The 22,472-nt window shown below is 38.1% G+C and overlaps 1 protein-coding gene across 3 annotated transcripts in view; it reads right to left on the reverse strand.

Moving 5' to 3' along the window:
• LOC127873707 (exocyst complex component 5-like) overlaps positions 1-22,472 on the reverse strand; it is a 62,129-nt gene that overhangs the window by 31,480 nt on the left and 8,177 nt on the right. For all 3 annotated transcript variants that reach the window (XM_052417661.1, XM_052417660.1, XM_052417659.1), the window contains exons 2-10: positions 17,303-17,545; positions 16,523-16,720; positions 15,987-16,054; positions 15,400-15,428; positions 14,595-14,704; positions 13,572-13,616; positions 13,170-13,310; positions 12,031-12,107; positions 4,906-5,016 (exon numbers count right to left, since the gene is read on the reverse strand). In XM_052417661.1, coding sequence (XP_052273621.1) covers positions 4,906-5,016; positions 12,031-12,107; positions 13,170-13,310; positions 13,572-13,616; positions 14,595-14,704; positions 15,400-15,428; positions 15,987-16,054; positions 16,523-16,720; positions 17,303-17,545 — 1,022 coding nt within the window. The remainder of the gene's footprint in view (positions 1-4,905; positions 5,017-12,030; positions 12,108-13,169; positions 13,311-13,571; positions 13,617-14,594; positions 14,705-15,399; positions 15,429-15,986; positions 16,055-16,522; positions 16,721-17,302; positions 17,546-22,472) is intronic.

The following is a 22,472-nucleotide window of genomic DNA, read 5'->3' on the forward strand; positions in this document are numbered from 1 at the left end:
GCCCATAACACTAATGTATGACCAATATTGTTCATAAATCAAGGGAGGTATTTCAGAATCATGTTTACTGGTTTCTGCAATTCTCAAACAGTTCTGTATAAAGAATGTGTTCAATTTGTAGCCGGGATGGAAAATGTACTACTCTGTGGTGAAGAAGGGCTTTATTTTCATATAATGTCAAAAATTATAGCAAAAAATATAAGAATCCAATCAAAACAATGATTCAAAATGGCCGTTTGGACAGAATTTAGTACTGTTTAGGACCTATGGCCAGGTAACAATCTTGTTAACATTGTTTCCATGTTAACATTGCACATGCTTTCGCATTGAAATCAGTGTGGAATGTCGTTTATTTCAGGTTTTAGTCGTTTGCTTGTAAGGCAAGATAGTCCCTGGAGAAGAACTAAAGTACATCAACAGCCTTGTCAGCGGAAGGACACTCCGTTGCAGTTACTGAAGGTACAGCGACATCTTCAGTGGGGTTAGGTAAATGTTGGCATGTTTGTCGGAATGTGTGTTCCTTATGTTTACCAAAATGTCCTGCGTGCTTTATTTAATCTATAACTGCGCCGTAACTTACTTTTCGCCATTGTGCGCAATTCACTGATGTTATTTATAAGCAAATAAAAAGTTATTGTGAAGAAGTGACTCTTGCAAGTGCCTCACATTGTTGTATGCCTTTTAACAATGATCTGAGCTTACTAGAAGTTTTACTTTTTCTGTTTCCAAGAAATATGGATTCATATTTATCTCAGATGTCAATTTTTAGGCAGTCATTAGTGTAATATCAGGGGTATTTCCTCAATATGTCAGCCACTATTATGTATGCTATGATTGGGTTATCTCCCTTGCATGGGCCTGTTTAAGGGATTACTACACAGGGGCCTTAAATGTTGTGTTTTTACAACAGATTACAGGTACAAATGCTTAACTTGCCTTTCAAGATCATGCTAAGCATGCAATTTATTTATATTTTTATTATTTTAAGCAAAAACAGGTGCATTTGTTGTGAGAGCTGTAAAAATCTAAGCAACGCCAAGTATTTATTGGCCCAAAACTGTGTGTTTTTGTGTTGCTTCTTTGATAAAGTTATGATTTAAAGGCTGACCAAGTCACCTGCACTACTATTAGTCATCTCATTGTGATTAAGACTTCATTTAATTGTTGCAATATGTTTCTGTGAGGTAGCTTATCACTACCATGACTTCTACAATGACCCAGAAAAAGGCATAGAAAAAAAAGGGAAAACCGGGGTTGGATTAAACGCTTTATAAATAACAAACAATCCTTCAGACTTGGTCAAGAATGTATTATATTTACTTGTTTTTGTCCAAATTTCAAGAAAACAAATCCATATTCTGCAGTTCTAAGACTTTGCTGGCCCTTAAAGCCGCACACCACACTTTTTAGCCACCAATGCGAATTGGCCCTGGTCAAATTTCTAAATAAAGAGAACATTGCTCAAGTTAGCACCATTTTGAGTGTCTAAATAATAATGAATATCAGGTTTGAGTTGTGGTAATTTTTCTTGGATGTTTGTAAGTTACCAAAACATTGGTATTGTAACTGTAGCTGCATACAGGAAGTAGAATTAATGCAATTCGAAAACAGGTGTAATGCTGGCTCCGGTCAGTATTTCTGTTGGAAATTTGAGAGGGCGTACGGACATTTAACTATTACAAAAAATCTAATCCTTAACCCCCAATTTTCTCCATTGCTGTTTAGTACTTGGTAAGTAACCAATGTAAACACATGGTTTCCAGGCACCTTGCTTCTGCAGGAAAGTGGCAGTTTGCTGTTGAAACTGGCTTAAAAAGGCTCGGAAACACACAGAATTCTGATGTTTTGTTTTGAAATAATCAATACTAAAACATTTTGCCCCAACTCATTTGATTTGAATGTTACTGATTTTTCAGAATGCACAGCCTCAACCATTCTGGAAATATGCTTGGTTTATTTTCAGATTTGCAAGGTGACCAGTTTCCAGACATTGGTTTGCTCCTGCTTGTGTATGAGATTGGCCGAGACTTAAAAAACTGTAGTGTGCCACCTTCCCTATACAGATTCATCAAAGTAAACAAAATGGTTCAGATAAAAAAATACACATGCATGAGATTATTTCTGACAATTATGTACTTTCATTAGTTTTGTCATTCAATTGATAATTCTGAATTGTGATCTCAAACTCACTTAAGCTGAACTTCCTGATAAACAAATATCATCAATAATTCCAAATGGTATCCGTTTTTATTATTAAAAAAATAATTCATTTCTTATCCCAAAGGTCTATTGGCTATGAAATATTGTCCCAACGAGAGTTTCTACAAGTATTGTTATCTATTAAACTCAAAATGTTGACAGCTGTGTTACATGTTACAAGATGCTAACTCCACTTTTTTGTGTGTTTTATTTAATTAAATACATGACTGGTTGCAGAAAAATTTAAACATACACATCCTCTATTCATATAGTAATTTGTATATAATCATAAGTATATTAGATGAAATTTTCCAATAAAGTCTACATGCAGTTGAACCAAACCACAGATATCTCAAAGCATTTGTAAACTACAAGTGACTTCAAGATAACAAAGCTATAAGCATTTATTAACCCCTGTAAGAAAATATACTAAGTGTTCCTTCAAAGCGTTAGCCCTATGCAAGCTTTCATGCACAATCAACAAAGGAGCTGTGCTCTAGAAAAACTGAACATGAAGTGAGCACAGGCTAATGAGGGACACCACTTTCAGCTTTTATTGTATTTTTCGTTTTTTCGTTTCGTAAAGTGTCTTTTCTTCACAGCAAAATTTAAATTTAGACAGAACAAGGGCTGTTTGTAAAACATGCATGCCCCCCATATGGGCTGTCCATTGTAGTGGCAGCCATTGTGTGAGTACGATTTTTGTCACTGTGCCCTTGACCTTTGACCTAGTGACCTGAAAATCAATAGGGGTCATCTGCGAGTCACGATCAATGTACCTATGAAGTGTCATGATCCTAGGCAAAAGCGTTCTTGAGTTATTATCCGAAAATCATTTTACTATTTCGGGTCACCGTGACCTTGACCTTTGACCTTGTGACCTCAAAATCAATAGGGGTCATCTGCGAGTCATGATCAATCTACCTATGAAGTTTCATGATCCTATGCGTATGCATTCTTGAGTTATCATCCGAAAACCATTTTACTATTTCAGGTCACCGTGACCTTGACCCTTGACCTAGTGACCTCAAAAACAATAGGGGTCATCTGCAAGTCATGATCAATCTACCCATGAAGTTTCATGATCCTAGGCGTATGCCTTCTTGAGTTATCATCCGGAAACCATTTTACTATTTCGGGTCACCGTGACCTTGACCTTTGACCTAGTGACCTCAAAATTGATAGGGGTCATCTGCGAGTCATGATCAATCTACCCATGAAGTTTCATGATCCTAGGTGTATGCGTTCTTGAGTTATCATCCGGAAACCATTTTACTATTTCGGGTCACCGTGACCTTGACCTTTGACCTAGTGACCTCAAAATTGATAGGGGTCATCTGCGAGTCATGATCAATCTACCCATGAAGTTTCATGATCCTAGGCGTATGCGTTCTTGAGTTATCATCCGGAAACCATTTTACTATTTCGGGTCACCGTGACCTTGACCTTTGACATAGTGACCTCAAAATCAATAGGGGTCATCTGCGAGTCATGATCAATCTACCCATGAAGTTTCATGATTCTTAGCGTATGCGTTCTTGAGTTATCATCCGGAAACCATTTTACTATTTCGGGTCACCGTGACCTTGACCTTTGACCTAGTGACCTCAAAATCAATAGGGGTCATCTGCGAGTCATGATCAATGTACCTATGAAGTTTCATGATCCTAGCCCCAAGCGTTCTTGAGTTATCATACGACAACCACCTGGTGGACGGACCGACCGACCGACCTACCGACTGACCGACCGACCGACCGACCGACATGAGCAAAGCAATATACCCCCTCTTCTTCGAAGGGGGGCATAAATATAGGATCTGGCACGAGTTGTCATATCATACCATATTTTATTAAACGAGTTCAGGAATTTTGTTAGTAGGCAAGCCTTTGGTGGGCGATGAGTTTTATCAAATATAGTATGAAATGACAATAAGTGTCAGATCTTTTTTATCACATGCTTTCAAATGAGCACATTAAATAAATATTTACGCAAACAAAATGATACATCCCGAAAGTTGTTTACATTTTGTGACGTCATTCGATGTTGCAACGTCATTTCAGCAAAATAACAAAATGCGATTGGTCAATGGAACGAAAACTAAGCCAATGAAAATGCTTAAAAAGTAAATTACACATGTGTAAGATACAAATATTCGCAATGGTTATATTACATGGGAAACAAGGTATGGCATGTAATAAAGTGCAATCCCTGATTAGCCTGTGCAGATATTCAGGCTTATCTGGGACAACACTTTACGCACATGCATTAAACCCTGTTTTCCCTAAGCAAGGTTCAAATGATACAGGCTTAACCCTTTGCATGCTGGGAAATTTGTCGTCTGCTAAAATGTCGTCTGCTGTATTTCTAAAATTAGCATTTTGTTTGATTTTTTTTTCAAAGAATACTATCAGAATAGCAAACAGTTTGGATCCTGATGAGACGTCACGTTCTGTGGCATCTCATCTGGATCCAAACTGTTTGCAAAGGCCTTCAAAATTCGGTTCCAGCACTGAAAGAGTTAAACTAAAAATCATAAATGGTCCGGTACACCAAATAAGATGTTTATTTGACATGAAACAGTTGGCCAATTATTTTAAATCAATATAGATAATTGACTCCAATTCTAAATGTAAACGACTGTCCCAAGATCAACATGGTGTTATAGATCAAGCATGATTTTTTGATCAAGCAAACAATTCAACCAACCTGATATAGTTGTCAAGGTGATTCTGAAAGATGGTCTTGGTCAATTTAGCAGCTGATGAGCTGTCAGTGCCAATCTTGAATTGCGCCAATTCGCTTGACAGCTTTGTGGTCCTGTGCAAAGGAACAAAAGGTTAAGATGGTTACTAAATTGCACATTAAATCTATTACAATCAAGGCAAACATAATACATCATCTGTGGAATCCTTTCAGGTGTTTTGTGTGAGATTAAATTCTAATCAACTGTGGCCTTACAGATAAGTCTAGCTTAATCAAACAATTGAGGGTTACTCTCTATCAATGGGGCTTAATGCATGTGTGTAAAGTGTCCACCCAGATAAGACGATGCAGGCTAATCATGGACAACACTTAAAGCACAGACATCTGACGCTGTTTTCCTCCTGCGACCTTCAATAAACTGACAGTAAGTTCAGAATGTTTACAGGAGAGCTTGTAAGGTCTTTTTTCATGTCTTGTGGCTTTTATCATAAATGCAAGAGCTACAGCTAAAACAAATTTTCTTAAGTAAAATTCATTTTAATTATTAAATACTTACCTGTTATCTCTAGCTTACCCCTTTCCCAGGGAGTTATTTCATCTGGAAAATATTCAAGCGCTGGGAATCGTCCACCTCTATAAGAATCCAAATCAGGTCAAACATAGTACAATGCAACCTAACAGGAAATCAAGAACCACAACTCATCTTTCCTTTACGCAAACATAAAAAGGCGATGAGCGGGGTGGGAGGTGGGACTTACCGATAACAGGTAAGTATTTAATAATTAAAATGAATTTTACTTAAGAAAATTTGTTTTAATATCATAAATACGTTACCTGTTATCTCTAGCTGATTTTGCAGCTGCGGCGGGAAGGTTCGCATATTTTTTCCCATCACAGCACAACCCATATAGAGGGTTTACAGCCAGAGATAGTAGAATCAAGTCCTCTTATAATCTTTGTTAGTACAGTATAGTACTTAATTCTCGGATGGCACCAGTGTACTTACGCCATAGAAGAAACTACAGTTTGAGCCACTACAAGAGGACCCAACTTATACAAATTGTCTTGTTGGCACTCAAGAGAACGAAGATAAAAAGAGGAGAAGGTGGTCGGATTCCTCCAGAAAGCAGCTTGAAGCACTTCAGATAGTGGGGTCTGATTAATATAAGCCCACGAAGCCGAAAGAGCTCTTAATTCATGCGGTCTTATCTTAAACAGGGATAAATCCCTCGATGAAAGAGAAGAATAAGCTTTCCTTATAGTCGAGGCTATCCAACGAGAAATAGAAGCTGCAGACACATCGCCCCCCCCCCCTTTTAATGGAATGAAAAGTCTCTTGCGAGAACCTCGAATAGATTTTACCTTTTTAAGGTAGAACTTCAAAGCCCTGACCGGGCAAAGGAGTCTATCATCATCTTCATGTCCACAAGTTCTAGATAGACTTGGAACTTTGAAGGGTTTGGAAGCCATAGAGGGGAGTTGATTTTTAGCAAGGAATCCTGACTGACATAACAATGTAACGGATCCATCAGAAGAGTCAAAACGAAGATGACTATCCTCGATAGAAAGAGCATGAATTTCACTTCTCCGTTTGGCTGAAGCCATAGTAAGAAGGAAAACGGTCTTCCATGTTAGGAATTGTAATGAAGCCTGATCAAGAGGTTCATAGGGAGCCTTAATAAGGGAACCAAGCACACAAGCTAAATCCCATTTAGGAGCAAGTGTACGAGATACAGGACGACTAAGTTCCATAGCTCGAACAAGTTCTGAAATAGCTGGATCAGCACAGACTTGTGAAGACTTAGTGAAAGCCAATGTATGCGAAATCATAGATCTGTATCCTTTGATGGAACTAAGAGAAAGTTTCTTATCATCAAAAAGATAAATGAGAAAATCCGCTATTCGTCTAGCAGAGGGATTGAGGGGATTAATTTTCCCTCGAAAACACCAATTGGAGAAGAGTTTCCAACGAGCATCATAGACTGCTCTGGTGGATTTTCTCCTTGCCGAAGCAACGAGGGTTGAAGCCCTGACAGAAAAACATTTCTTCTGCAAAGATTGCCTGATAACGGCCAGACGTGTAAGTGGAACATTTTTGGGTCCGCATGTAGTCTGCCGCTTTGAGACAGAAGATATGACCTGTGAGGAAGATTCCTGGGATAATCGTACAGGAGACTGAGAAGATCGTTGAACCAAGATCTTCTGGGCCACCAAGGGGCAATCAGGAGTATCCTGCAAGAGCTCACCCTGATTTTCCCCAATATTTGGGGAATTAGAATGGGTGGGGGATAGGCGTAAGCGTCCAGTTGGTCCCATGCGAACGAAAGCGCGTCGATTGCCCACGCTGCTGGATCGTAAACTGGACTCACATACAGAGGAAGTCTGTGATTGTGTCTGGTTGCAAATAGATCGACCAGGGGATAACCGAACTTGAAAAAGATCTGGTTGGTCACTTCTTAATGAAGTGTCCACTCCGATGGAAGTAACTGGTGTTTGCGAGACAAACCATCCGCCAGGGCGTTGAGGCGACCTGGTATATATTTTGCCAGCAGATGAATGTTGAGTGTTTTGCAAAGAACAAGTGATTTTCTGGTTTCCAGATACAGGGATTGAGAATGTGTTTCCCCCTGTGCCTGGATGTAAGCCACCACAGATGTGTTGTCTGTTGACACCATCACACAAGAGTCTCGAAGATGTGATTGGAAATGAGATACAGCTAGAAATACTGCTCGCATTTCTAGATTGTTGATATGAAGGTGAGATTCCTGATGAGACCACAACCCTGAAATTATCAGACTGAGAGGTTCCAGGTGAGCACCCCACCCTTCCTTGCTCGCATCCGTTATTAGATATAATGACGGTTGCGGGGGAAGAAGGGGTACTCCTGCCAACAGAGTCTCCTCGTCTAGCCACCACTGAAGATGAGACCTTAAGGAGGGAAGGATTGGAATCTGTGTTAATAGATTGCCTGGAGACCATTTCCAACAAGCTGAGAGATAGTGCTGAAGAGGACGTAGGAAGAGACGTCCCAACTGCACAAAGTCTGCTACTGAGCTCAGGATACCGTTGAGAGAGAGGAATTCTTGAGCTGTTATATGAGATTGGGACAAAACCCAGTTGACCTTCATCAGAAGGTCTGATATACGTTGAATAGACACTCTGACCCGATTGATGTGGGTCAAGAAATTCATTCCCACAAACGTAAAGTCCTGTGAAGGAATGAGGTCTGATTTGTCTGCATTGAGAAGGAGCCCTAACGAGAGGAGCTCCTTCCAAGAGAATTCTAGGTTGTACAGAAGCAATTGACGATCGAGCTGGTGTAAGAGCCAGTCGTCGAAATACTGAAGAAGAATAATCCCGTGAACTCTGAGGTGTGATCCGACTGCCGACATAAGTTTGGTAAAAACTCGTGGGGCTGTCGCCAACCCGAAAGGCATAGACCGGAACTGGTAGACTTGGCCTTGAAAGGCGAATCGCAAGTACTTTCGGTAGTTGGGATGTATAGGAACATGGAAGTAAGCATCTTCCAGATCCAAAGACACCCCCCAGTGCAGGGGTTTGATGGATTCCCGTATGAAAGAAGGAGTCTCCATTTTGAAAGTTGGTTTGAGGAGATACATGTTGAACACTTTTAAATCTATTACTGGTCTCCAGGAACCATTTTTCTTTTGAACAAGAAAAAGACGACTGTAAAATCCTGGAGAATAAGGATCTTGAACCCTTTCTACCGCCTGTTTTTCCAAGAGCCCGAGAATGGACTCTGGAATATGTGGATGCCGAGATACCAGCTCTATAGGGACGCGAGAAAGTGGAGGCCTTTTTTCGAATTGAAAAGTCAGGCCTTTTGTCACAAGAGAATGAACCCATGCGTCTGAAGTAATTTGAAGCCATCGATTTGAGAAGTGGAAAAGTCTGGCCCCGACTGGTATTTCCGGCATCGGAGGTTGTGGCGGTAGAAAGGGAAGGGACCTAGGGCTGATAAGCAGGAGGTGCGCCCCTGCCGGTAGAAGGTTTGAAATTCCTCTGTCCCGGCTTGGGTTTGCCCTTTTTCCCAGAATCTTTATTAGAAGACTTGTGTGACAAAGAAGGTCTGTTATAGGAAGACTGCCTATTAGGACCTGACCGTGGATTAAAAGAAGGCTTTTTAGAGAAAAGGTTATTTCTCTTAGCCGTCTTGAATGCTGGAACTGCTGGTGGCCTAGAAGCAGGATGCTTAAAGACCCCTTGGCGTTGTCCAGAGTTGTTTTTAGCTAAAGAAGCATGAAGTTGGTCATCCTTGTCAGCTGTGATTGCTTCTTGTATCCTTCCACCAAAAAGAAACCCTGATGTGAGAGGAGCTGTTCTGAGCGAGTTCATACCAGGTTCCAACAGAAAATCTTTAGGTAAAGAAGTAAGGATAAGATCTCTACGAATCCTTAGCATCTCGGACATTGAAGAAGCAGAAGTGTGAGATAAGGCCAGTGTGGTCCGTGAGAGATGAATTAACAAATCACGGAGTTCCTCCGGAACAGATTCCTACCAATCACACACCATTTGTAAAATTGTCGCTAGCATGAAGTCAATTTGGTTAGTCAAACCTAATGATCTACGTTCCCTCATTTCCCAAGTTTCCAACATTGAAAACGGAACAGAAACTGAATTGGAACCACTTGGCATTACAAGAGATAGCTTGCTTATGTCCGGATCTGGAACCGGAAGTTTTGAAAAATCCAACCCAGATGTTGCATGTGGTACAGGAGGTTTGTAACTTTTACTACCTTCCTGGTGTTTTGGATCAGCTAGTTCCTTAGGAATTTTCCATGTTTCTCCTCGTTTTGGAATAGTCTTATTAGCTGATTCCAATGATTGAAGAACAGATAGAACAGTAGAACCAATGGGAAGTCGTGGGTCAGGACGAGCCGTCGACTTAATAACCCTGTTGGGATCAAATGTACGAAAAATTTGTTCTGTCACAGAAATCGTCGCATTTGAAGACAGTTCAGCAGGTCTTGGACAGTAATCTTCACCAAGAGTATGAAACATCAGTTCATAGATCTGACCAATCGGAGCTAAATATTGATCCGTCTCAACATTAGATTCTGCATCTGAATCAGCCTCACTCTCTACAACACCAGCGGTTTGTATAGAATCAGCAGGAACAGAAGTGAGAATATCTTGTACCGGATTGTAATTGTCTGGTAACAGCGAATGATCATCCCCGACGTCAGTAAACTGATAATGTAAACCGGAAGAAGGTAAATTATCAGCATTGACCGGTACAAAATGTCCCGCCGAATTCTGTATCCATAGTGTATCAGCGTTCGACAGGGTAGCTGTAGGGGGTACACGACTAGATACTGTAGATGATACCCGTAGTAGTGAGATGAGCTCCTGAAGATGCAATACGTGTGGCAGTCAACGTTGGAACCGACACATTTGGCATGGAAACATGCGATTCCATAACGGAACACGATGGTGAACGACTATACGTATGGTAAGTCCGATGCTGTCTACGTGAACGTTGCCGACGTCCTCGTTTCCTGCAATGTCGAGATCTGGATCGGCTGCGCTGTCGAGATGTGGATCGGCTGCGATGAGATCGAGATTTTTTGGAATACCGTCTCCGTGAGTGACGACGTGATCGCTTATGAGCGCCGCGACGATGATAACTGCTCGACGAAGAAGAGCGTGTCCGATGTCCACTCCTTGATGAAGACGATGTATTCGACGACGAATCGGATGTAGAAGAATACGCCGATGATGAAGACCGAGTTCTTCTTGACCGGCGATTGGTGTTATCGGTGGCAGGCCCAACTGATGACTGTTGACCGGTGACCGGACCGGACCGGACCGGTGACCGGACCGGTGATCAATGACCGGACCGGTGATCAATGACCGGACCGGACCGGTGACCGGACCGGACCGGTGACCGGACCGTTGACCGGACCGGACCGGTGACCGGACCGGTGACATGACCGGACCGGACCGGACCAGTGACCGGACCGGACCGGTGACCGGCCGTTCATATTATGACCGGTTACGTCACCGGACAAAGACCGTAGAATGGCGGCTGCCATGTGGTCTGACAGTGATCCAGTAGTTCCATGATCAATGTCGCCGGTATGCATGGTGTGAGTCATAAGATCTGATGACGATCGACTGACAACAACACCATCTTGCCCGGTACCCAGTGACTGACAAAACCGCTGGTCATCCTTGACCAGTGGAGTCACCGGGTAATCAACGTCGGATGGAGGTTCGTTGCGTTTGCGGCTGATCGACGTCCTCCGGCGACCTGCTTTTGTCCATACGTCGTAAGCCCACAAATCGCAAACCGCACATTTGTTATTAAATGTGCAACCGGTACATGCCAAGCAAGTATCGTGGGAATCCCACCTTGCTTTGATATGACCACAAGAACCTCTATCCTGTAAGTTCATTCTGAAATAAAAGAAACAGAAAGAACCTACAAAAGACAAATTAATGATTATAAATTCAAATAAAAAGTTAAACCACAAAATGTAAACACAAAGAACGCTGTCCAATTGACCTCAATTACTTATTGGGGAATAGGCACGAATTCCTCGTGGTTCACGTGCTCATGACGTCATGTACATGAGCGACGATGCAAACAAAGAAACCCAGCAAAAGCAGAAATATGACAATTACTGCAACAAAAAGTATAGAAATATAAACCGAATGATACAAATAAAAGATAAATAAACTTTATCCTTTTAAACTCCGCCAAAAACACAGTGAAAAGAACACATAAGTCCTGAGCCTAAAATAGGCGTGCACATGGTTTTATCCGGAAAGGAAAGATGAGTTGTGGTTCTTGATTTCCTGTTAGGTTGCATTGTACTATGTTTGACCTGATTTGGATTCTTATAGAGGTGGACGATTCCCAGCGCTTGAATATTTTCCGGATGAAATAACTCCCTTGGAAAAAGGTAAGCTAGAGATAACAGGTAACGTATTTATGATATTAAAACAGTTCATAATTATTCAGGTTACAATGTACCAAAGAAACACACAGCATAGCAACACATAATACAGAGTTTTATCAATTACTTAAGTTAAAACGTCTAGTGAACATATACATGTACCGGTAGTATGGATAAACAATAAATGAAATTTGAAGCTACCAACCTGGTATAAATATCATGGAAGTCCTTTAGGTATTGCTCTGGGTCGTCTTTCTTGTTCAATTTATTCTGTATACAAACCTGAAATAAATATGTCAAGATTAAAACTGTACATTCCTGATCTTGCAAGATCTTTTGGCCAATATCATAGATATGTAAATGGCCTTTAAGGAGTGAAAATAGTATGCATGACTGAAGAAGACAGGTAGTTTTTTCTTTCTGACAAGTACACATAATAAAAAAAACTGCCTTTATGATAATTATAACCAATTTTTAAGATAATTTATAAATGATCGATGCTATTCCTCATTCACATTCCTTTATTATTGGCTCAAACTCTGTATTGTGAAACTAAAAAGAAATGTAACCGTTTAACCTACCATAAAAGTTATAATTTATCCTTTAATGCAATGACAACAAAGCTGAACTGCAATCACACAATATTAGCCTTATTTATGGAAATTTGGGCTCAATGCCGTTTTAGATTAGCCTGTGCCATCCTCACAGGCTAATCAGGGATGCCACTTTCCGCCTACACTAGATTTACGATAAGAAGAGACCTCCTGTAAACAAAAAATTCCATAAAAGCGCAAGTGTTGTCCCTCATGATCATTTGCTAAGGCTTATTTTCCACAACACTTTACACACTTAAGCCCAGTTTTCCTAGAACAACGCTTTTTTTCACCAACTATTAGAGTCAGTGTCTGTTCTGTCTGTTATGTTTGTGGGTTCTTAATAGGGGAGAGATGTTATATCATGGTTAGGTTTATTTGACTTCTAACGTACAACTGACAGCGGGGATAATGCAACTCAAGTAGGCATGCCTTATCATACTCAGATAGCGATGACATGGACGACACTTTTTGCACATGCATTAAGCCCAGTTTTTCCAGAACACAGCTCGTAAGATAGGCTTAGCAAATGTTCAGTCGGGTTTTCTTCCCCATCTATAAGCAACAGTACTATAATCCAAAGTACCTGGTAACTGCTGGCTGGAAGTGTTGTAATTGTTTTCACCAATTATTAGAGCAAGCGTTTGCCCTATTATTCAATGTAAACATTTCATACTGGCAATTCTGTGATCATTTACACCAACAAATTTGACAATCTTTCAATCATATAATGCAGATTCCCAATTCTGACCTGCAGTTTTGTTATGTATATGTTCTGTACCAACTTCCCCATCACAGCCTCCGGGTTGGTGAACACTTCCTGTATGAGCTCGTTGCTACGGGTACACAAGGGTAACACCTCACTAAATGGGTCTGCACTTAAGAACTTTCCCTGTAAACAAAAGGCTGCATGAAGTGGCACAATGATTTTGGTTCATCATATTAAAAAAAATTCAACAAAAAAATTGTACTTTGATAGATGTATAGGGCTTAGTAAAGTTCACAAAGGGTATAGATAAGAAACATTTAATATTTATCTAAATATTTTTTTTATAATTGAATTGTGCATCTTTTGGAAAAGAGAATTTTCAAGATCATCTTTAAAAAAAACTCTTTGTCTTGGACAAATTATATGGTATTAACATGTGATCACCTTTTGTGTTTCTTCGATGAACGTGTCAATGCATCTTCCAAGACCCTGAAATAAATAATATTTTCAGTTAACAAAAACATTGAACACTTCATTCCATCATATGCTTTAAGATATACATACTAGGAAATAAATGATAAGCATTGGTCTATTTCAATATTAAAATAACCTATAAAGACACTTGCACAATTAGGAGCAAAACAGAATCTAAAGATGGGAATATATTATAGTCTGTATGACCAAATTTCTAACTAGGTGTGAATAAAAACCAGACCTGTTTGTCTTTGTTCAAAACTTTATAGAGACTGATTGAGCGGAAACAGGCAGAAATGTGAATTTCAACTCGATTAAATTCACTTAGATCTGTAGTGTTTTGGGAAATTTTACTGACAAGTCAATATATTGTGAACAGAAACAATTTTTTATGATGTCATGCTTCAAAAAAGGTTTTATTGTCTATGTATATATTCAGATGAAAGCCACAAATTCAGTGTGATTTCCTGTTGGATTTACTTATTTCGCACAACAAATTAAGATGGTGTTCATATATTAACTATGATTGTTTTATAATTTGTAATAAAAACAAATGTTTGCAAATCTGTGTATGCTAATAATCAATGGTGTACTGACCCTGGGATAGCTTGTTTACCAATAGAAAGTGTACGTTCTATTGCCAGTAAATGCTTGAATCAGAGGTAGGGGGATAATGGTGGTAGAAAGGATTTCATGACCAGTCCCCCACACAATTTATGTGGCCAGGCTGATCCCCCACACAATTTATGAGGCCAGGCTGGTCCCCCACACAATTTATGTGGCCAGGCTGGTCCCCCCCACAATTTATGAGGCCAGGCTGGTCCCCCACACAATTTATGTTACCAGGCTGGGATTTAAACCTGCGATCTACAGATTTGTATTCCAGTCGGACTGTCCACTACCAAGTGAGCCAGCAGGCCTAACTAAAGTAATAAAGAACATACATAGTAAGTCACTTATCCCTAAATGCTTCACAAACTACTGACCACTAACCTTGAAGTTGGAGAGAACAGAGGCACACCTCTTCATCTTGCGCTTGTCCCCAGAGTGGTGTGCTATACGGAACTCTTCTATGAGTTCATTCTCGATCTGGTCATACTTATCTGCAGCCACACATACATTTATAGGGTGGCTTGAAAATACAAATGATCCTCATTCTGGGAAAATGGGGCTTAATGCATTTGGGACAAAACTTTCCGACTAGACTGAATTTTTGTTAAGAAAATACTTTCTTTATAAGAAGAACTCCATAAAGTAGAAAGTGTCGTCCGAGAATAATCCTGTGCTGACTGCACAGGCTTATCTGGGACATTTTTATGCACATGTATTAAGCTCTCTTTACCCTTAGTGTGGCTCAAATAGTGCTCTCTCAGTGTCACCAGTAATAAGAAAATAATTTGCAAATGATAAATATTCTCCTTTTTTTAATAGGTAACATTCCAAAATTGCATGTTTGTTACAGATCAGAACAAATGGCTGGACAAAGTTTGTTACCACAGACTGAAAACATCATTTCCTCATTGATTTTGTGAGCATACACAATTAAACAAGTGGCATAAGATTGTAATGTGATTTTTAAAGGTAATATCATGTGTAGCATGTTACCCCAGAATACCTACAGAATGACATCGTTAATATGAAAAGAACAGTTAATATGAGTTTAAACGTCTGTAAGTTTACATTTGAAAGGTTAATTATAAATTGTCTAACTTTAAAACACATTTCAACTTTAAGTTCCTGCAAGACATGCTTTACGTAAATGTGCAAAATTACCTGATCCTTATGATGTACAACTTACCTGCTATCTTTTTTCTTGCTTTTGAAAACCTGAAAGAAAATGAAGACCATTACATGTACAACCAAGTGAACTCTATCATGTTTGATCTATTATTTCAAATTTATAGCAGAAACCTAAGATGGAAGGTCGAATACTGAAATATTGAAAACAAGTACATGTTCTGTCTAAACAGGACATAACTCTGATATGTCTCACTGCACCTGTCTCCATGAGCTCCTTTGCCTTTGTAACACAAATGGCACGGTCAATGACTTACTTGCACTTAGTTTGTCTACATAAAGGGGCATTGTTATTCATTGTAAAATAGTAACAAAGGTAACTAGTTACCATGGATGTTAATGATATAAGCAAGATTGGGGCCTACACATTTACAGATATGCAAGTTTGTTTGTCTTAAGTCTGATTTGTTTTATGAAAGTCTAGGAATGTGTTGTAAATACATGATATTCAAGAAAGGAATTAACTGCACATGTTAGAGTCCAAAATAGGGAAGAGCCTAAAACTGACAGAGCAGTTAGTGGCACCATGTTATTTTGATGTGGTACTGTTCAAATAATAGGTGGATAAATGCCACTTAAAATACTTACTTTTCATTACTTGGAAGTTCTAAAGCAATCATGTGCAGCTTTTGTATTATTTCAGCAGCAAGTTGCAACTGAAAAGAAAGACATCTTGCCTACAACTCTAAATCTTTTACAAAGTTAGAAAAAGACAATTCTAGCCTCTGCATGTTCTATGCATAATCAAATGTATAACGGGTTGCTCAACTAAGGATTCAATTTTTATAATTTTACTTGTATTTTAAGTCATAAAAACAGTTGACATGTAAATAAATAAACACAAAAAAACTAGTAAATCCAAATAGCAGTCAATAATATTAAAGATACTTTCAACAATCAGGCTTTCAAAATTTCCTTTCTTTGTGATGGAAACATTAGCTCCATTTTAAGATAAACAAGCAGCCAGTAAAAATGTACATATGAGAAGTATGAACAAATGATTATCACGGGTTCACGGGTTGACAATTCTAACACCCCCCCCCCCCAGTAATAAAGGAAAAAGGACTAGTTAGTTAAATGAAAAATGGTTAATGTGCCACACACACACAAGTTAACTGACCAACCTGAAAGGGGTCCGTAAATATGGCTGATTTTGGAGGTTCGTCTGTAAGGAACTCTGAGAGGTAGTTCATTAGTTTCTGAGCCTCAACTGCCCGAGCCCTTGGGGTGTTGACACCCTCCAGCTGGTCTCCTAGGTGAACTACCTTCGTAGCAACCACGTTGATACGCTCTGCCAGGCCCTCAAAGTTTGAATTGGCAGCCTGAAAGCAACAACATTGGAAAAAAACATTTCTTGCTAAACCATATATAAAAATCAAAATTATTTAAGACATGCATAAATATAATCATAAAGTTAACCACATTAAGCAAGTTTCTGATTACCTAATATTTTTCACCATGACTTTGAGAAAGCTTGAGGCATTTTCTTGTTCTATGCTTTCTCCTACTCAACACCAACCAATCCTTCTCTATACAAATCTTATAAGCAATCAATTCCACAATGTCTCAAAAATCAAAAATCGTACAAAAATTATTGTAAGATAATAGAGTCTCACTCTGGTGAAAAAGGGCTAAATGAACACGCGTAAAGCGTCGCCCAAGATAAGCCTATGCAGGCTTATCAGGCTCGTCACTTCGCTTTTATGGAATTTTCCATTTATAGGAAGTCTCTAGTTAATGAAAATCCAGTTGAGGCAGAAAGTGGGTTATCTGGAACGACACTTTACGCACATGCATAAACCTCAGTTTTCCCAGAGAGGCTCATATTGTGACATAGAGCCATAGAGCCATGTCTCAATTGATCATTCCTCTGCAAGTTTCCAATGTCAGAACCCAAGTCTCACCTGATTATTCCTCTGCAGGTCGCCAATGCGTGACCAGAGTTTCCTCTCCTCATCCTTACAATCGACCTCCAGCTTGTCAATGCCCGCCTGTACCTTCTTGTTCATCACCTTCAGTTCACTGATCATCTTCTCAAAGGCCCCCAACAGCAACATCGGATCAAACTCGTCATGCTGGCTGCGTGCCTTGGTGCCCATTGTGCGCCATGCCAGCCGCTCAACAAACTCATGGGTATCGAACGGATCCTAAAATTAGACTCAGTGTACACCAAAATTCTGCATATTTCAATGCCCTATATGTAACTTAATACATGTTTGCCAAGATGGCCTGAAACGGTAGGTCTTTTTCAACCATATGCCCTAAAACGGTATGTCTATATCAACCATATGCCCAAAAATGGTAAGTCTATATCAACCATATGCCCTAAAGTGGTAGGTCTATATCAACCATATGCACTAAAACAGTAGGTCTATATCAGCCATGTGCCACCTGATTAAGGATAGTTCTTTATTCTAATTTTATATTTAACCACGTTTTCGAAGAAATGCAACAAACCAAACTTTTTCTTTAAATAAAATGCATTTAACTTAATATAATGACAAAAGTAACGATATTAGTTTTGTTTTAAAGTCAAAGTTTTTTTTTTTATGTTATTTTTATTAATGTTTTCAACAAACAATGCAGCCAACATCAAAAAGTGTGCACTTTTGTCATATTGCTAACTTTGAAAAAAAAAAATAACAAAAATATTCTCCGTTTAATAAAAGCTGATGACCAAGGTGGATTACTTACCTACTGGCTCTCAATTGGTCATTGTCAACTCGGGTACAACTTAAATGTACCCGAGGTACTCTTAAGTGTACTTAAATTCTAATACTAATTGGTTATTGTTGGCTACTTTTTTTCAAATTTATTATGTTCAGGATTAATGTCAATATTTTATTAAATGGCCTCTATAATATCATAACTCATAATCAAATAAGCAAGCTAAAGCAGGTTTTGTTAAAAAAAGAATATTGTTTTGAATTTCGTAGCACGTTTTCGTAATCAAAATGCACTCTAAATTGGCAGGGTATGCTTTAGTATATGCTTTTTATGTTCCCAAGGTACATTTTAGTATACTTAAGAGTACCCAGGGTACATGTACATTTGAGTAGTACCTGAGCCAACAATAACCAATAGAGCCTTACAGGCCCATTTGAATACATGTATGTCTTTGTCGAAAATTATGCGAACATAAAAATGACCTAAGGTTAATGTGGCTCTTTTGATAGTGTTCCCAAAAACCACAATGCAATTATCAAAAATGTGTAGAAAGCATTATAAATGTTATACAAAACGTGTTATTTCGGTAGACCTTGTAGGTACAGACTAACCCAAAGGCGCTCCCTATATGGGACTTGCATCAGTTCATGCTTGGGGCAAAAATAAATTTAAACACTATAAGAATATGTTTTATTGCAAAAAAATTGTATTCAAGTCTTATTTGCGTTTGCAAATATAATCATCAAATAATTTAGCAAAAACATGTATGGTAGAGTGCCGTCATTCCAGGGGGACCTAATTCAATTGATCTTTGTTTATCTAGCGTATTACGGAAAGGATGTCATCAAATGCATGCACTGACTGGTCTTCTTATGTCTTTCTATCAACATTACTACAAAAAAGAATAGTTTCCCTTACTTACCATACCAATTACTCTTAAGTTTTCGAACACAAAAAAATAATATAAAACATTTATTTTCGAAATTTAGATACGAAAAATAAAGGTGTCTGAAAATTATAATTATATCGAGATAAATGCAATAAATCAATGTACAATAATTGTGTTGCAATTAACTTTTCTTTTTCTGCTTAACACTTTCACCATCAGATTCAGAAGCATGTGCTTTTCAGAGCTCTCGGAAACGCTTAATCAAGCACATTTGTAAGCATAAATTTGAAAATGATGCTCATTGGAAACCAATTAAGAGTCCCTAAGATGTGCTTTTTGCATAACTGGGCTTTTCAAGTTAATCCATTAACATAAAAAAGCTATAAAGCAACCTCCTACATGTATATGAATTCAAGCCCACACAATTTTTTTCCTCACACAGGGGTTTTTCTAGTGGTAAAAGTTGCAAATTTGGGAATATTTTATCGACAAAAACGACCAAATTGGGATTTTTTTATCAACAAATATTGACACAATTATAATTAACAGGTCCTTTCTTGGCCATTTTGGGAAAAAAATCATATAAATCATAGTAATATAGTTTGTAGGATGTTTACAAAATAAAATTGAGATTAGAGTCTAATAATCATAAATCAAAAGACACTTCTCGCTTAAAAAAAATATTTTTTTGGGGGAATTGGGAAGTTTTGTTATAATTTTGTTATGGGATCGGGTCCATTTGCTTTGGGAGCGGGTGCGTTTTACGGCCTTATTTAAATAGCAGAAAAACCTCTGTCACACCTGATTGAAATCCAATTAAGCCAATTCAGTAATTTTTCATAAATGTCCGATAGTTTTCTTACATCCCATCTTCTATGGAGCTAAGCATTAATACTGTATCAGACAGTGTGAGCATGCTTCCAGTAATGTTGTATTGTTTAATGCTGTTTGAGATGGACACATTTACAGTTTTAACTTCCTAGAAAGTGGTCCCATGTCGGCATTTACATCAAAGACCTTTGATGTCTGTCAACACCATTCACAACTTGCAGGGTTTTTTAGACATAGGTTTAATTGATGTCATCAGACAAAATTGTTGTGATTGTCAATTGTGTAATTGAGTGGTTTTATTGTACAGTCAATCTTGTGCTTGCGACCACTTGAATTAAGCGACCTTTGTCTTATGCGACCATTTAGAATCCCGCCCGCGCGTTTTTACTACATTTTCATATTGAATTAAGCGACTTTTGTCAGACGCGACCAGCGCCCGCTGATTTTAGTGTATTTTGATGTCCAAGTCTTGAAATAAGCAACCGCTTTGCGGTAAAAGTGGTAAATCTGTTGACCATTCAGGTACAAATCAGTGTTAATTGTTTATCTAAGCCGATAAGATGATCAATTACATCTTTATTTTGATTTCACACCAGCCATTTTCCTTTGTCTCCATGACCGGTTCTGACCGGTGTTAATGCTGACTGTGTATCAATTTGTAGTGTTGAATAATACAGTGATGTATTGCCAACAGTCTACGGATTAAAGAGGTTATTATCTGGGACGTTAAGTGACAAATTTGATCGCGGATTTTATTGCAGAAACAATGCGCCAACGCGTCAAACATTTTCACAGAGTTCTGGAGAGGTGTAAAAAATAAACTAATAAACTATTAATCTGTAATATGTGTTGAAATCCGTTCATTAAAAAATTGTAATTGTTATTATGCTAATAAGTTTGTGTTAGTAAATTTTCCAATCAGGTCTGTAGATTTAGTTTTCAATCGAGGTGTTTTATTTATTTCCCTATGTACCATAATCGAGTAATATATATATATATATATATATTCTTAAATGCAGAAATTAAAATGTCAAAACGGAAAGTGTTAACGTTAAATGAGAAAATTCGGGTATTGGAAGTGTCGAAGAGTAAAAGTGCATGTTAATTTATCGCGAATGAGTTTGGAGTCGGAAAAACCCATTCTCTGCAGTGCAAACCGTTTACATTGTATTTAGAATTAAAGAGAACAAATAAAACTAATTTTAAGTAAAACTTTCTTTTATTCATTTTATTTATATTTAGATTCATTTGATTACACAAGCTGACATCATTGTGTCAAAAGGAGATAATCCTGCATCTGGATTTAAAATAAAAGGTCCGCATTTATCCAAAATGGCCTTTTTAATTTAGAGACCATTTTATTAAGAGACCAAGATTGACTGTAGTTTCAAATGGAAATATGATTGCATGCTAATGATAGTGTTTTGTTTAGAAAAAAGTAAATAAAAGTGTATGTAAATATATTAAGCATTTTTATGCACACTTGCATTAAGAGAGTTGTTTATTTTATTTGTCTACATGATTTTTGTATAAACAATAAAAAAAAACATAATGAGTGTGATTCCTAATGCACATTTAGTATTTGGGTTTTTAATAATGAAACCAACAATTATATTGTGTATTATTTTATATTCAATCATTCTTTATTTAAATGATTTTTTGCTGCAAACATATGAAATACTCAATGGGACTCCTATTTTTTCCTTTTGGATTCCTACTTTTTCCTAATTAGGAGTAAAAGGAGTCCTGTTTTAAAATCCTAGTGAGACCCCTGCTTTTGCAGCCAGCATAAAACCAGAACAGCCTGCGAGAAACTTACAGTCTGTTCAGATTTTATGCTGTTTGCTACTCACCATTATCTTAGGGTTGGTAATGAAGCCTTTCAAACTTTAATATATTTAGAAAGGACTTAATTTCAATTTGATATTCTAAAGGACTTCAAATGTGTCAAAGTGCTTTTATTAGGGGTAAAGGGTTAATAAAATAGATGCAACTTTACAGCTTTGCTAACTCTTGCCTGAAATGATATAAAACAAAGAAGAAAACACACATTAAACATTCTGCTTCCTTAAAGGGCACAATGTTGCAAATGATGTTGAGTGAATCCATTATTTTCAACAGGTATGCATGCTTATTTATCCAATTACGAGAATGTAATGGTTGATTGCCCTCAGGCATGCATCTGCCAGGTTTTATGACCTTAATCCACTTGTAAAAATCCATGATTGAAGTCTCACAAGAACAAAAACAGGGCTGAAATCTGTATGATAAGCGGGATAAAATATACTGTCAGAAAATTAACAGACATTAATTATGGATGAAAACCTGTGTGTCCGAAAATTAAGTCCCAAAAAATTTCTTTACAAAAAAGGGGGGGGAAGAAAACTTAGACAATTACAGTATAATCTTTTGGAGATATTCTACAGTTTCAATGTTTGAATCTTGAAATTTAAGGCATTAATTGACACAAATCAAAAGATGCCCTAAAACAAAAGTGCCTCTGAGTCTGATTGTGTCTAATTTGTGAACGAGTTCTTTTTTATATTGAATACAATTTACAGTTACACACAATCACGCATTTTCAATAAGAAAAGGCCGATATCATATTCGCCTGTCGCGGTAATTGATAACCAATACACACAGTAAATTGGGGTTAAATGTGTATTCCATCTATTGCATAAATAGCC

This window comes from Dreissena polymorpha, chromosome 3 (assembly GCF_020536995.1).
Source record: "Dreissena polymorpha isolate Duluth1 chromosome 3, UMN_Dpol_1.0, whole genome shotgun sequence".
Classification (NCBI taxonomy): Eukaryota; Metazoa; Mollusca; class Bivalvia; order Myida; family Dreissenidae; genus Dreissena; species Dreissena polymorpha.